Source organism: Phyllobates terribilis, unplaced genomic scaffold (genome assembly GCF_046119375.1).
Source record: "Phyllobates terribilis strain yellow unplaced genomic scaffold, ASM4611937v1 Scaffold_7__3_contigs__length_470593459, whole genome shotgun sequence".
NCBI classification, from domain to species: domain Eukaryota; kingdom Metazoa; phylum Chordata; class Amphibia; order Anura; family Dendrobatidae; genus Phyllobates; species Phyllobates terribilis.
Window position 1 is genome coordinate 77368738 of NW_027362767.1, and position 12666 is coordinate 77381403.

Here is a 12666-nt window from a genome sequence, read left to right on the forward strand (position 1 = left end):
ACACAGAAAGCTGCTGATCAGTGGTGCGGGCGTGGTTGTCCCAGGATGCACAAGTCACATAGTCCTGTAGTGATAATCTTCTGCTGATAAAACACTTATTGTATTGAAACCACACCTGGATTCAGAGTCTCTTCACCTATATCATGCTGCGTTTACATTACATAGCTAAAACCTGCTAACAGATTCCCTTTAACATAACTGATATAAAGGCTCTGGATGGGGAAGATCTTCGTTTATACTATATAAAGTATATGGACATACACCTGAGCATTGAGTTACGGAGTAAATCCAGCTGGATGAATGACTGTAAAGTTAAGGAGCCACCTCGGCCCGCTCAATCACGTCTTTCATAATTGTTGAGAATCCGCCACTGATTTCTATAAGTAATGGCATGCCATGTGTCTTCTCATTCTCCCACCCTTCCCGTATAGTCCCAGTGACTCCACATTACATCTGTTTCCCATACTGCATGTCCGCTGCACCTATAAAGTTATATAGGATTACCTATTCAACCCCCAGACTGAAAAATGTCCTGATTTTAGTAAAGCAATGTTACCACCCTATCATATGTGTTTTATGTAGGAAGCTCTGGATGTTCACACGGTGAAGAAGCCAATGGATACCGTATCTTCAAGCCTGTCATCCCTCGAAGCCTCCACAGAATTAACAGGTAGATGGCAGAAGGGCTGAGTATATTCGGATGTGGAATATGCTGACATCCTGTAACCATTAGGAAACCTAGCCATTTAATTTCCCCATTTCCCACTCGTATACGGCCTCATTCCGAAGGCCATTCTTTTCTTTTTCATGGATGGAACACGTTCCCATTGTAGTCAATGGACCTGTTCACATTTTCCTGTTTTCTTGCTGATTGAGTCCACACAAAAAAAAAACATGTCCGTTTTGTTTTTGTTTTTTTTTTTTATCCAAGTCACGGATGAAACTCACAAATGTAGGTGTATGGGTCCGTGAAAAACTCAGACAACACACTCGATTTTCACTGACTTTAAAGAAGCCTGAGAAACCTTCATCGTGTAAAAAAAAAAAAACAGCATTTTGCATACAAGAAAAAAACAATTAAAGGACTTATTCAAAAGTTTAACATTGATGGCCTATTAGGATAGGTGATCAATGTCTGATCGATGAGGGTGCGACATCTGGTCCCTCCGCTGATCCCAGTGTCTGCAGCGGCCAGAACTGCTCAGTTGCTAGATCTAAAATTTGTAAAGTGCTGTGGAATATGTTGGCGCTATAAAAATAAAAATTATTATTAATTATTATTAACTACACAGCACAGCTCCGTCGATTAAATAGTGGCCGCGGCCGGGTACTGCACATCCACCCCTATTAATTTGAATAGTGAGTGGATGTGCAGTACCCGGCGTGGCCACTATACAGTTGACAGAGCTGTGCTGAGCAGTTCCAGCAGAGAACAGCTGATAGGTGGGGTTGCCAAGTGTAGCACCCCCATCGATAAGACATTGATGATCTATCCTAAGAATAAGCCATCAGTTAAAATTCCGGACCGCCCCTTTAAACACTGATACAGACCACTTACTGATGAAAACCTGTCCATTTTTTTCATGAAAAAAACACGTCTAAATGAGGCATTGTGCTGTTTTTTTTTTTTTAACTAAATATTACAAAGATGACTGTAGTAAGATGTGTAAATTGCCTCTTCAGAGAGGAAGAGAACTTGAACTCTGTAGCACCACCTATTGGAAGAAGCAATCCTACAAGTCACCATTGACCCTTTTAATAATCCTTGCAATATAACTTAGGATAATAGCCAAATCAGAATCTCAATTTGCAGACACTGTGTTTTGGGGTATTGCCCCTCGTCAGTGCAAAGTATGAGAACTGATTTGGCTGGGTGAGCGGCTCTGGACTGAGGTCTAAGGGGTAAGGTTTCTCCTTGTGGAGAGTGACATATCTGCTCTTGAGCAGTGTACAGATGGGTCCAATACTACGAAAGTCTTGGAGCACAGCCTTGATGACCCTGATATGAGGGCGTTTGTCATACTATCTGAAAGTGCACCAGCATCATAGTGAGAAATTGTGATAGGGGTTAAATGGCTTTTAGCAGGTGGGAGGGGACCCTACAACACTGCATTTTCATTAATGATATTCGGATGCCTATAGAGTCTGGGAATTGCACTATGATTCATGTTCATCTGTACTTCTGTTTGCCAGATAAGTTCTCTACTTACTGGATCTATTTCTATCTGGGTAATATTCTGGACATCCTCTTTACCATCAGGATATTACTGGGTCCAGTTAGCGTAACCTTATTATGTCGACAGGGAAGGTGGCGGAGCTGTGGGCGCACTCTCCTACATCTACAGGAAAATAGCTTCTTTGCATATTCAGTTATTAGAAAAGAGTGACGCTAACTAATTTTTAACAGTTTTTTTATTTTTTCCTTTCAGATGATATGAAGAAGATATTGGAGTTGGAGAGGCAATTGTTGATTCATTTGAAGACAATGAAGTACAGGCAGGTCATCCACCCGGCCCTACAACAGGGTAATAAGGCTGCTTGATTTCAAGGGGCTTTCTCAGCTTATGTTATTGATTATCTATTCTTAGGGAGCAGTCAGAAGGCCGTATGAATGAGACCGAGATCGGAACGCAGTGCATGGACTGGCTGTCGCGCTCGGGTCAGGAGAGCCGCCGGCCAGTTTGTGCACTGCAGTCCGATCTCGGTCTGATTTATACGGCCATGTGACTGCGCTAATAGGATAGGTCAGTACCATATTGATCAGTGTCCAAAAGTCGGCAGACCCACCGATCAGCTGCCAATGCCAGATTCGATTGGGTCCAGCACCCCCAAAGATCAGCTGTGTGGTCATCAATACAAGATTGGTCTGGGTCCAATGCTCGGCACCCCCACCGATCAGCTGTGAGATAATCAATAGCATATTCGACAGCGTCCAACACTTGACACCCTCACCAATCAGCTGTGAGGTCATCAATAACAGATTGGTCTGGGTGCAATACTTCTCAACCTCACCGATTACCTGCAATGTCATCAGTATCGGACTGGCCAGGGTCCAACACCCGGCACCCCTGCCAATGAACTGTTATGTCATAAATACCAGACTGGTTGGGGTCAAACACTTGGCCCCCTTACCGATCAGCTGAAAGATCATCAACTCCAGATTGGTGGGGGTCCATTGCATTGGAACCCTACCGGTCAGCTGTGAAGTCATCAATACCAAATCTGTGGCGAGAGGTGGTCTACACCCAGCACCACCACCAATCAGCTATTATCCTTACCAGGGGCTGGATGTGAACGGATCAGGACCGGCACAGCTCCGTTCACTGTGTAGTGGCTGCTGCTGAGATCTACAGCTCAGCTTTTATGCAATTGAATGTCCTAAGGATAGGTCATCAATATCATAAGCCTGGACAATCCCTTTAAGTTTGATGTTTTTATATGTTTTGCTTTAATTACTTGACACAATATTCCCTTAATGTGCAGTGGGGTTAAAATTGAACATAGTGGACCCTTCCATGAGCATTGATCTGCGGTATCTAGGAGTGGAGCTTCCATTGCCGTATATCACCAGTGATACAAAATACGATGATAATGGCCTCTGTGCGCAAGGTGAGTAATAATCTGTCACCAAAGGAATTATGGGGACAGAAAGGACTAGGACAGTAGGATGTAATAAAAAAAGACTGTGAATTGTGTGTGTGTATATATAAGGACGACCTCTGCAAGGAGTTTGCATGTTCTCCCCGTGTTTGTGTGGTTTTCCTCCCACACTCCAAAGACATACTGATAGGGAATTTATATGGCGAGCCCCAATGGGGACAGTGATAAAATAAATGTCTATAAAGCACTATGGAATATGTTGGCGCTATATAAGCGTAATAATTGAATTTTACAACATATTGGGGATTGTCACGGTATTGAAGCCCTGTACATTCCTCACTGCATCTTTTATTATATCGCTATAATTTTAGGATTGCCATTTGTGTCCAGGACTGGAAAAACCACTGACTACACAAAGATAAAGGGCTGGCGAGATAAATTCTCTACAGAATCGACAACTTCGTCGCAGAAAAACGAAGGTGAGGGAAATCTGTTCCTGGGTTTAACTGCATTTCACATCTGCGTGATTATCTCTACTGTTCTGTTGTCTTTATAGGAGCAGAACAGCGAAAATAACAGCAGTTCCTGTTCTGTCTTATGACGGACTGCAGCAGTCCCAGAAGGACCCCATTGACTATAATGGGATCTGGCAGTTATCGTTCAAAGTTGTCTTTATTTTGCTATACAAAATAGCTGCACTATTTTATACCGTGTTTTAATAGAATCAGCTATGAAAACTTCTAATGAGTATAGCCCAAAGCTGTAAGGGTAAAAATTGTAGTTTTATTCCCTTTTATGTTTGCCTTATTTTATCCAAAATATTTTACATGATTAACACTTGTTTTATGATAGTGTAGATTTCAATAATCGTTGCAAATTTATTGCCGTTGTCTGATTCTCAGATGACATGAATTTATGGCTCTTGGTTAAATTATATAATCTAGATCCCTACTGATTTCAGTTTTGCACGTATGATATATACATATATGTGCCTATTGTTTGGGGCAATGCATTGGACCTAACTAAGAAGTATTACTGTAAATGTGATGTATAAATATTCCTTTCTGCAGCCGGTCGACCGGAGAGCTCCCTGAAGAATCTTTCGGCCTTTTGCAGCGATGAACTTGATGAGTATCTAGAGAATGAAGCAAAACTGATGGGCGACCTCAAAGAAATGACTCCGGAGCCGGAGTCCTCTATCAGTTATCAGCTACCTACTAAAAGCAGCAGTTACGTGAGAACGCTGGACAGTGTGCTAAAGAAACAAGCACAACAAGCAATGCCCTCCTTAAATGCTGTAGAATCGTTCCCTGTGCCAAGGGTAAAACGCAAGTATACTCGCAGAGCGCCCACCCTTAAATCAAATTCCAAACTAAATCCAATTTTACCAGTCCCTCTTAATGCAAAAAAGACTTTTAAATCACACAGTCCAGGCAAGAAGTCCCGTTCTGAATCGTACCTTCAGGACTTAGTAATGTCGCCATCCAGTTCCGTGGAGTTACTGTCCAAATCCCAGCCTGTAGTAAAGCCCTCAGCGGATGAGCAGATGGACACAATACAGCAGAACTTGTATCAAGCTCAGATGCAAAGTCAGCAATTGTTTTCAAAACCTATTGGGTTTTCTAAAAGTCAGTTAAAACTTTCGGATTTCGAAGAGAGTGCCATCTTGGAAGGCAAGCCACGTACTTATATCACAGAGGAACGAGCGAGTGTCTCTCTCTGCACTCTTCTTACAGCCCAGGTAAGGCCACGGCTTGGGTGGATAGCGCTAACACACTTTGACATGTTAAATTGTCGACAGGCGATTATTATATTTTTGCACTTTTGCTTTTTTTTTTCCCCTCCCTTCTTCCAAGAGCCATAACTTTTCTATTTTTTTTATCGACCTATTCGTATTATTAGGGCTTGTTTTTGATGGACAAATTGTAGTTTTAAATGAAGCCATTTATTTTCCTATACAATGTACAGGAAAACCTCAGAAAAAAGTGATGAAACTACATTTTGATTGCTTTTCATTGCATTTTCATGGAGGTGCGGTGACAAAAAAAAACAAAACGCAGTTCTGGTGTTTCTTTTTTCTCCTTATGGTGTTTACTGTATGAGTTGATAAGTTATATATTTTGATCAAACTGTTACAGACACGGCAACACTGAAAACAGATGCACCTGCCTAGCTTTTTCACTAGGTGTGTCAGTCTGCTGAAAGATGCAGAGTTAAGTGTGCCGCTGGTGAGTGACCAGCCAAAATGTGAGCTGTAGCTGGGAGAGAGACCTGCCAGGGTCTCTATCTGAATGGAGACTGCATTGATTAGCTAGGAAAGGTGAGCAGTTTGTGTGTTAGAGCTGCAGAGAACTGCGTGGAAGCTGCAGCCTGTTCAGTGTAAACGGTGACCTATTTTACAGGGGTTTATTCACCTCTTAACATCTTCTTCTAATCCTTGATGGGGGGGGGGAATGGCCCGGTCTTGATTTGGTTGAGACTTGTTTTATTAAATTGATAGGATGCAAACCATATCTACTAGTCATTCACTCACCAAACTTATATACCGGGATGGGAGGGTTCAATTATACGTGGTTTTCTTTTATTCTACCAATTTTTTTTTTATAGGTTGTAATTTCTTTTCCACATTTCTTAACTATCTGCATGTTCTTTATTTTCCTCCCTAGGCTTCCCTGAAAAAGAAACCTATCCTGACCTTCAGCAAGAAGCCGAAAACCTGCTGCAAGAAGGAATTTTGCCGGTTAGGTTGCATTTGTTCCAGTATAAGTCTTACACCGCTTCCGACCACTCACTGCCGCCATGAGGCTTGTATGTTTAGTTGTGAATGCCTGAAGAGCAAATCGTACGCTGAAAAAGATGGGCTCACGGCTAAAGGAAGCAGGACAATGCAAGAAGAGGCTGAGATTAATTTGTCTCCTATTCCTGGATATGATTACCAGCCTGAGCATGGGGTCAAGACTCTAGATGTTATAAAGCGAGAAGAAAACCAGGAATTGTCTGTAGATGGCCTACGTAACAGACCCATGAAAGCCAAGAAGAGGAAATCTAATGAGGACAGTAAGTAATGACAAACTTTCTCCCAATTTGCATGGGTATAGACCTGAGCCCAAGCAATCAAATAGTTTTCATCAGAATTCTGGAGTAAAATTGCTCGGAATGTCGCAAAATTGTGGATCATGTCAGACTGTTGGGTCATCAAACTCCTCTTGAAAGTTTAAGTGATTATTCATTTAACAATGATTTGTATTATTATTTTTTTTTTTTTTTTCAGATGACCGGAAATCAGATATGCGGGCACCAATCCGTTTTCCTATTTGGAATCGATCTGATGTAGCAGATGATCCAGAACCTTTATGTATTCCTGAACAGGGTGAAATTGTTGAGGCGAGAATTTTTCACCAAAGGCACATAGAAAAGAACAAGTCTCCTGAAGGAGGCAAGCCCGGCCGTCCAAGCTCAGTGGTAAGACCCTGCTTAGCATCTTCTTATGCCGTGTGATTTCACATAAAATTGTATGTATTCACACCAAAGTCCTTTAAAATAATCTAATCATTTTTATAATGTACTCCAATTAAAAAATTCCCTACCGTTCCCTCAGCTCCTGAGACTGCTCTTTACACTCCTTGGCACCTTCAGCCCTAAATATACAGTAGAAAAACTGGCTGAAGATTACATACACTTGTGACTTTAAAGATATGTTTTTATATTATTACGTTTTATTTCCAGACAAAGGTACATCCAGAAGATCCAGTGTATTTATACTTTAATAACATGATGACATGTGCTCGAGTCAGGGGCTATCAACGAAAAGTGCCAGAGAAAAAGAAAGCCAAAGGCCGAGGCATATGTGACCTAAACGCCCCTGACCAGGTAATCTTGTGGTTTTTTTTTATTATTATTTTGGAGGGGGGAAATATTTGGGATTTAAAAAATAAAAATGTTAAAGGGGTTGTCTCACATTAAATATGTAGGAGATGTATAATGATCGTATTTTCTCCAAATGTTTGTTGTTAAGCTTGATAAATGGTTGAATAAACGTTCCTTGATTAAAAAAAAAAAAGGGGGTTGTCTCAACATGGAGATATTAGCTTTTAAAGTTTAGGCTGTACTTTATGATAAGCCCAACTGGGTGTTACCAGAGATTCTTTCTCTTTGAAGGGGGTGTGTTCTTCATTCTCTGCATAAGGTTGACCAATCATAAGCAGGAGGCATTGTACAAAGGGAGGAAAGAACATGCCCCCACAATAGCTTGGAACATACTTTTACCTGTATGAGACCTGTAGTGATGGACTGTCTCCTCACTATCAGAGGTGGCCGGTCTCCAAGGTAAGGAGAGTAGAGTATACAAGCTCTGTGGTATAGCGCTACTCTTGATCCGACCAACTTCAGTGCTTATCCTGACGCTGCTAACAGAGGCAATGTTACCTCTGCAAGCAGCTGCACAGCTCAGGCTAGCAGAGCAATAATGGCACTAGTCCAAACTGTTTATCTGGAGAGGCACTGTGTTAGCAGAGGAGCATGGCGTAGCCAAAGATTTAAGTGCACCTTCCCACCTGCTTGTTTTCCATCTATCTCCACCATCTCCTCTTTGATGTATACATCTAATTTTATGGTATTTGACTCCTACTTGAGCCTTGCATATTCAATCTAAGCATAATATTCAGAGCCAGAAATATCATTGTTGACATAGCCAGTGATTTCTGGTATTACAGCGGTTCACTATTTTATTTTGATTTTCAGCGCTATGTCCATAAAACTATCAAGGCCATAAAGCAAGAAAAGGAAGACGATGGAGTGTATGGTAATGCTATAGAGCTGTATGATATTCTAGGACACACTGGTTTTGTATCCTTTTTTTTTACCAAGTTATTATTTTTTGCTTTACTTATACAGGAATTGCAAATAAAAAATGCAAAGCCGTTGACAACAACGGTCCAACCAAACTCATTGAAATGATCTCAGACTGCCACCGGAAAGAGAAGGACGGTAAAGTTGTAAACCTTGCTTCTCGACACGTGACTAGCAAAAAACCACAACCCATCACAGTCGGAAGCTCTAATATTGAGCTGTCACAAGAACATAACAGTAAAGAAAAGTCTACCTTTAGTTCTCAAGATAAGATTGTAATGTCTTCTGAAAACCAGTCAAACCCTGATCCTGCAACATGGAAAGTTGAAAGTCTGAAACCTCCAGTTGAAGAATCTGAAGACACTTCTGCTGATACAGAAGAAAAGTCTCCAAGAAGGAAGGGCCTGCCATTCTACAGCAAGGTTATTCCAGCTGGCAATCTTATGGCCCGACTGAAGACTTCTGACATCGATAAAACAGAGTTGGTTGAGGTATTTCCAGTCCCTACCATGTGTGTTAGTGGCCTTCCATTGTCTTTTCTTGCATTTTTTTTTATATTTTTCTTAGGCACTTCATTGGGGTGCACAGAAACTATGGGTATACGCTGCTGGCACTATGCATTAATAATAATTTTTATTTCTCTAACGCCAACATATTTCACAGCAGTTTACATTACATTGGGCACTTGTACAGACAATAAATACATCACAGAATAACACATAACTCTACAGATACCAAGAGGAGTGAGGACCCTGCTCACAAGCTACAGTCTGTGAGAATTACAACCAAGAAAGAAAGTGGTCCCCCCCCCCCCCCACACACACACACACACACACACACACACACACACACACACACACACACACTCACATCTGGCTACATCTGTCTACTGGCAAGCAAGCTATTCAGTTTAGCTTAGTGTCACTTAAAGGGCAGACATGGATCTAGAGCTCCAGACCGGTTTCTGCCAACTGTATTTTATGTTTTCTAATTTTCTTCTTTTATCTCCTTAGATAGGGTAACATAAAGGGATTTTACTGACCTAAGAGACAGAATACAGTTCTGCTGCTCGTCAGTCTGTATTCTCTCTTGTCTGGACCTCAGAACCTTTAGTTCTCCTAGCTCAGTTGGTGTAAAAGGGGTGGTCCAAAACTGACATGGATTAAAAAATGTCTATTTTATGTACTAATCTAATTGCTTTACCAATATACGTAAATGTAAAATTCCCTACTGTTCTCTAACTACTCTAACTGCTTAATTTATTTTATTGCTTCCTGTTTGATGACCCTCCGTATGACAAATCCATACTCAAACAAGACGTCATCAGAGGGCAGAGGCTGTTGCGACTGAGCTGCCCTTCTCTGCCTCTGCATGAGCGTCCTAGGCCAGTTAATGATGACCATAATGGCGATCCCGCTTACTCAGCTGCACACCAGGCCACTGGAGCTGGCTCTGCTTTCCCGTTGGGACCAGTCTGTCCTCTCCCTGGATCATCTGATTCTTCTCCCCACCCAAGTCAGACTGTCTCTGATCTGATGATGGGACTCTCCCCTCATTCTTCTAAGTCATTCATTCCTTCCTGTTCACTGGCAAGATTGTTACAACGGATGCCTTTTAGGTTGCGGAGCAGTCTTCAGAAGTTGACCGTGACGGGTTATCGAAAGAGTCACAGAGTCCTTCTTCCCATCAACGTTCTGGAACCCTAGCAATTGTTCTCCAGATCCAGTCCAGCAACACCATAGCTATGACCTACATCAAGCAGGGGACTCTGTCACCAAGCAATGTCAGAGGTCTCACAGATTTTCGACTGGGTGGAACGAAGAATCCCAGCAATCTCAACGATGCAAATCCCGGGAGAGGACAGTTGGCCTGCAGACTTACAAGTCGTGAAGGAGTGGCCTCTGCATTCAAGCAGCTTTGATCACATCTGCCTGCAGTGGGTCACTCCAGATGTCAACCTGATTGCATCCAGACACCAGCACAAGGTTTGTGTCCAGAGTTTGCAACCCTCTAGTGATGGCATCTGACTGTCTGTCTGGCTAGTCCTTGGTCTTAGATTTTCCTTATATGTTCCTGCCTCTACTTGTGCTACCTAAACTGCTCAAGAAGATCAAGTTAGAAGGAATCCCTGTCATCCTTTGTGGCCTCGAACTGGCCCTAGAGCTCATTGTACGCGAAAGTCATCAACCTCCTCACAGACGTTCTGTGGAGACTGACAAGACCTTCTCTCCCAAGGTCCTCTCTTCCATCCAAATTCTTGAGTGCTCAGTTGAATGGCATGGCTGTTAACGCATTTCTAAAATATTTAGGTTTTTCTGATCGTGTTCTACGGGCCATGATCAAGGCATGGAAGCCATCAACCATCATATGTAGAGGGCCTTCTTCCACCGGTGCAAATTTAACAAGGTCTCACCTTTTTTACTTTTTTCTCTTCCTTCAATTTTTGCTTTTCTGCAGTCGGGTCATGAGTCTGGTTTAGCCCTTAGCTCTCTCAAGGACCAAGGTCTTGGCCCTCTCAATTTTTTTTACAGAAAGACCTGATTATAAACCTCAAGTCAGCATCTTTCTTCAGAGTATTGTCCATTCTGTTCCTCCTTACCGGGAATCCCTTGGATTCCTGAGACCTTAACCTGGCGTTTAGCCCATTACTGTCATTTTCAACTAATCCACAGCATTTCCCCACTCTGGCTTTCCTGGAAGGTGGCGTTCCTGATTGCTATCACTTCTATCAGGCAAATATCTGAACAAGCTGCCCTGTACTGCCGCTCTCCTTTTCTTGTCCTTCACCTGGTCCTGTGAGGTGCCTTTATTCCTTCCCAAGGTGGTTTCTTCCTTCCACCTTAACAAAGAGATCGTTCTTCCTTCCCTCCACTTTTCTTCTAATTCTGTGGAGAAATCTTTACAGTGTTTGGATCTGGTCAGAGCAGTGCGTCACTGCCCGAAGGTGACCGCTTCTTTCGGATATTCAGATTCCCTGTTTGTCATTCCAGAAAGACCTTTCCAAGGTCTTTCTGCTTCCAAGGCGAATATTGCCCTCTGAATTCATTATGCCACCCTGGAAACTTATAAAGCCAATAACAAAGAGCCTTGCTAGGGATCAAGGCTTATTTCACTCGGGCAGTGGGAAAATCTTGAGCTCTTCGTCATCGGGCATTGACCTTGCAGCTTTGTAAAGCTGCTACTTGGTCCCCCATTCACACTTTCTTAAAATTCTACAGTGTTAACATTTTTGCCACAGCTGATGCAAGTCTGGGCAAAAAGGTGCTGCAAGCGGCAAGTCACTCAGTTTACTAGTTGAGGGATTTTAATACTTATTTCCTGCCCTAATGACTGTTTTGGGATGCCCCATGGTTCCTTTGTCCCTCAATAAAATGTCAGAGAAAAGAGGATTTTTGGACTTATCGTAAAATCCCCCTTCTTGTAGTCTTCTTTGGGGGACACAGCACCCTCCCTTTTGTTCATGTTGACTCATTTGGCGCGTGTGTGTATTTAAAAAAAAAATTCTGCTTTTCTTACTGACTGAATAGCATGGTTGTCACTAGGCTGGTGTAGACTGCTGAGGAGGAGCAGACTTGCTTTCTTAGATTGCAATTCTTAGTGTCAGCCTCCTGGCAGCAGCAACGTGCACTCATTTTCCTGTGTTCGCCAATGAAGGCTACGAGAAAAGGATTTTAAAGTAAGTCTAACAATCCTCTTGTAGTAGATACTTGCATTCATTTCCCATTACATAACAAAATGGGAGCTTTTGCTTTTGTACCATCCCTCTGTTATTCCTGGTAATTTATAAACCTTTCACTAGTCCATAGGAATTTTAAAATCAAATGATCTAGCATACTGAACTTTCAAGCCCTTGATACTTTCAACACATGCACCCCCATGACACTGCAGCCAGGAGGGGTATTACATCTGTCTTTTCCATAGAACCAGCTTTTTATTACTTTACACAGGATATTGAAGGAAGGTTCTTTCTAACGCATTGAAGGTTTTCAGCGGAAGCCTCTTCTTATAAATATTTTTCAGTTTTAACACTTGTTCTATGGGAGGCAGAAACACTAAGCGTGAGCCTCAAGCTGCACTGCTGTCTACTTAAAGGGACTCTGTAAGCACAGGTGAAGGAAAGAGGAATGTGGTAGATCCTGGGCGCTGCCGCTAACAGAGGTTAATCCAGGCGGTAAGTATAAAAAAAACTTCCAATATATTGCAACGCGTTTCGGAGTA

At 42.2% G+C, this 12666-nt stretch overlaps 1 protein-coding gene across 7 annotated transcripts in view; it reads left to right on the forward strand.

Moving 5' to 3' along the window:
- The window catches only part of MGA (MAX dimerization protein MGA), an 88619-nt gene that overhangs the window by 35654 nt on the left and 40299 nt on the right, over window positions 1–12666 (forward strand). For all 7 annotated transcript variants that reach the window (XM_073638818.1, XM_073638821.1, XM_073638820.1 and 4 more), the window contains 10 exons: window positions 583–670; window positions 2430–2525; window positions 3484–3609; window positions 3972–4079; window positions 4671–5341; window positions 6267–6657; window positions 6872–7062; window positions 7327–7470; window positions 8341–8401; window positions 8494–8939. In XM_073638818.1, coding sequence (XP_073494919.1) covers window positions 583–670; window positions 2430–2525; window positions 3484–3609; window positions 3972–4079; window positions 4671–5341; window positions 6267–6657; window positions 6872–7062; window positions 7327–7470; window positions 8341–8401; window positions 8494–8939 — 2322 coding nt within the window. The remainder of the gene's footprint in view (window positions 1–582; window positions 671–2429; window positions 2526–3483; window positions 3610–3971; window positions 4080–4670; window positions 5342–6266; window positions 6658–6871; window positions 7063–7326; window positions 7471–8340; window positions 8402–8493; window positions 8940–12666) is intronic.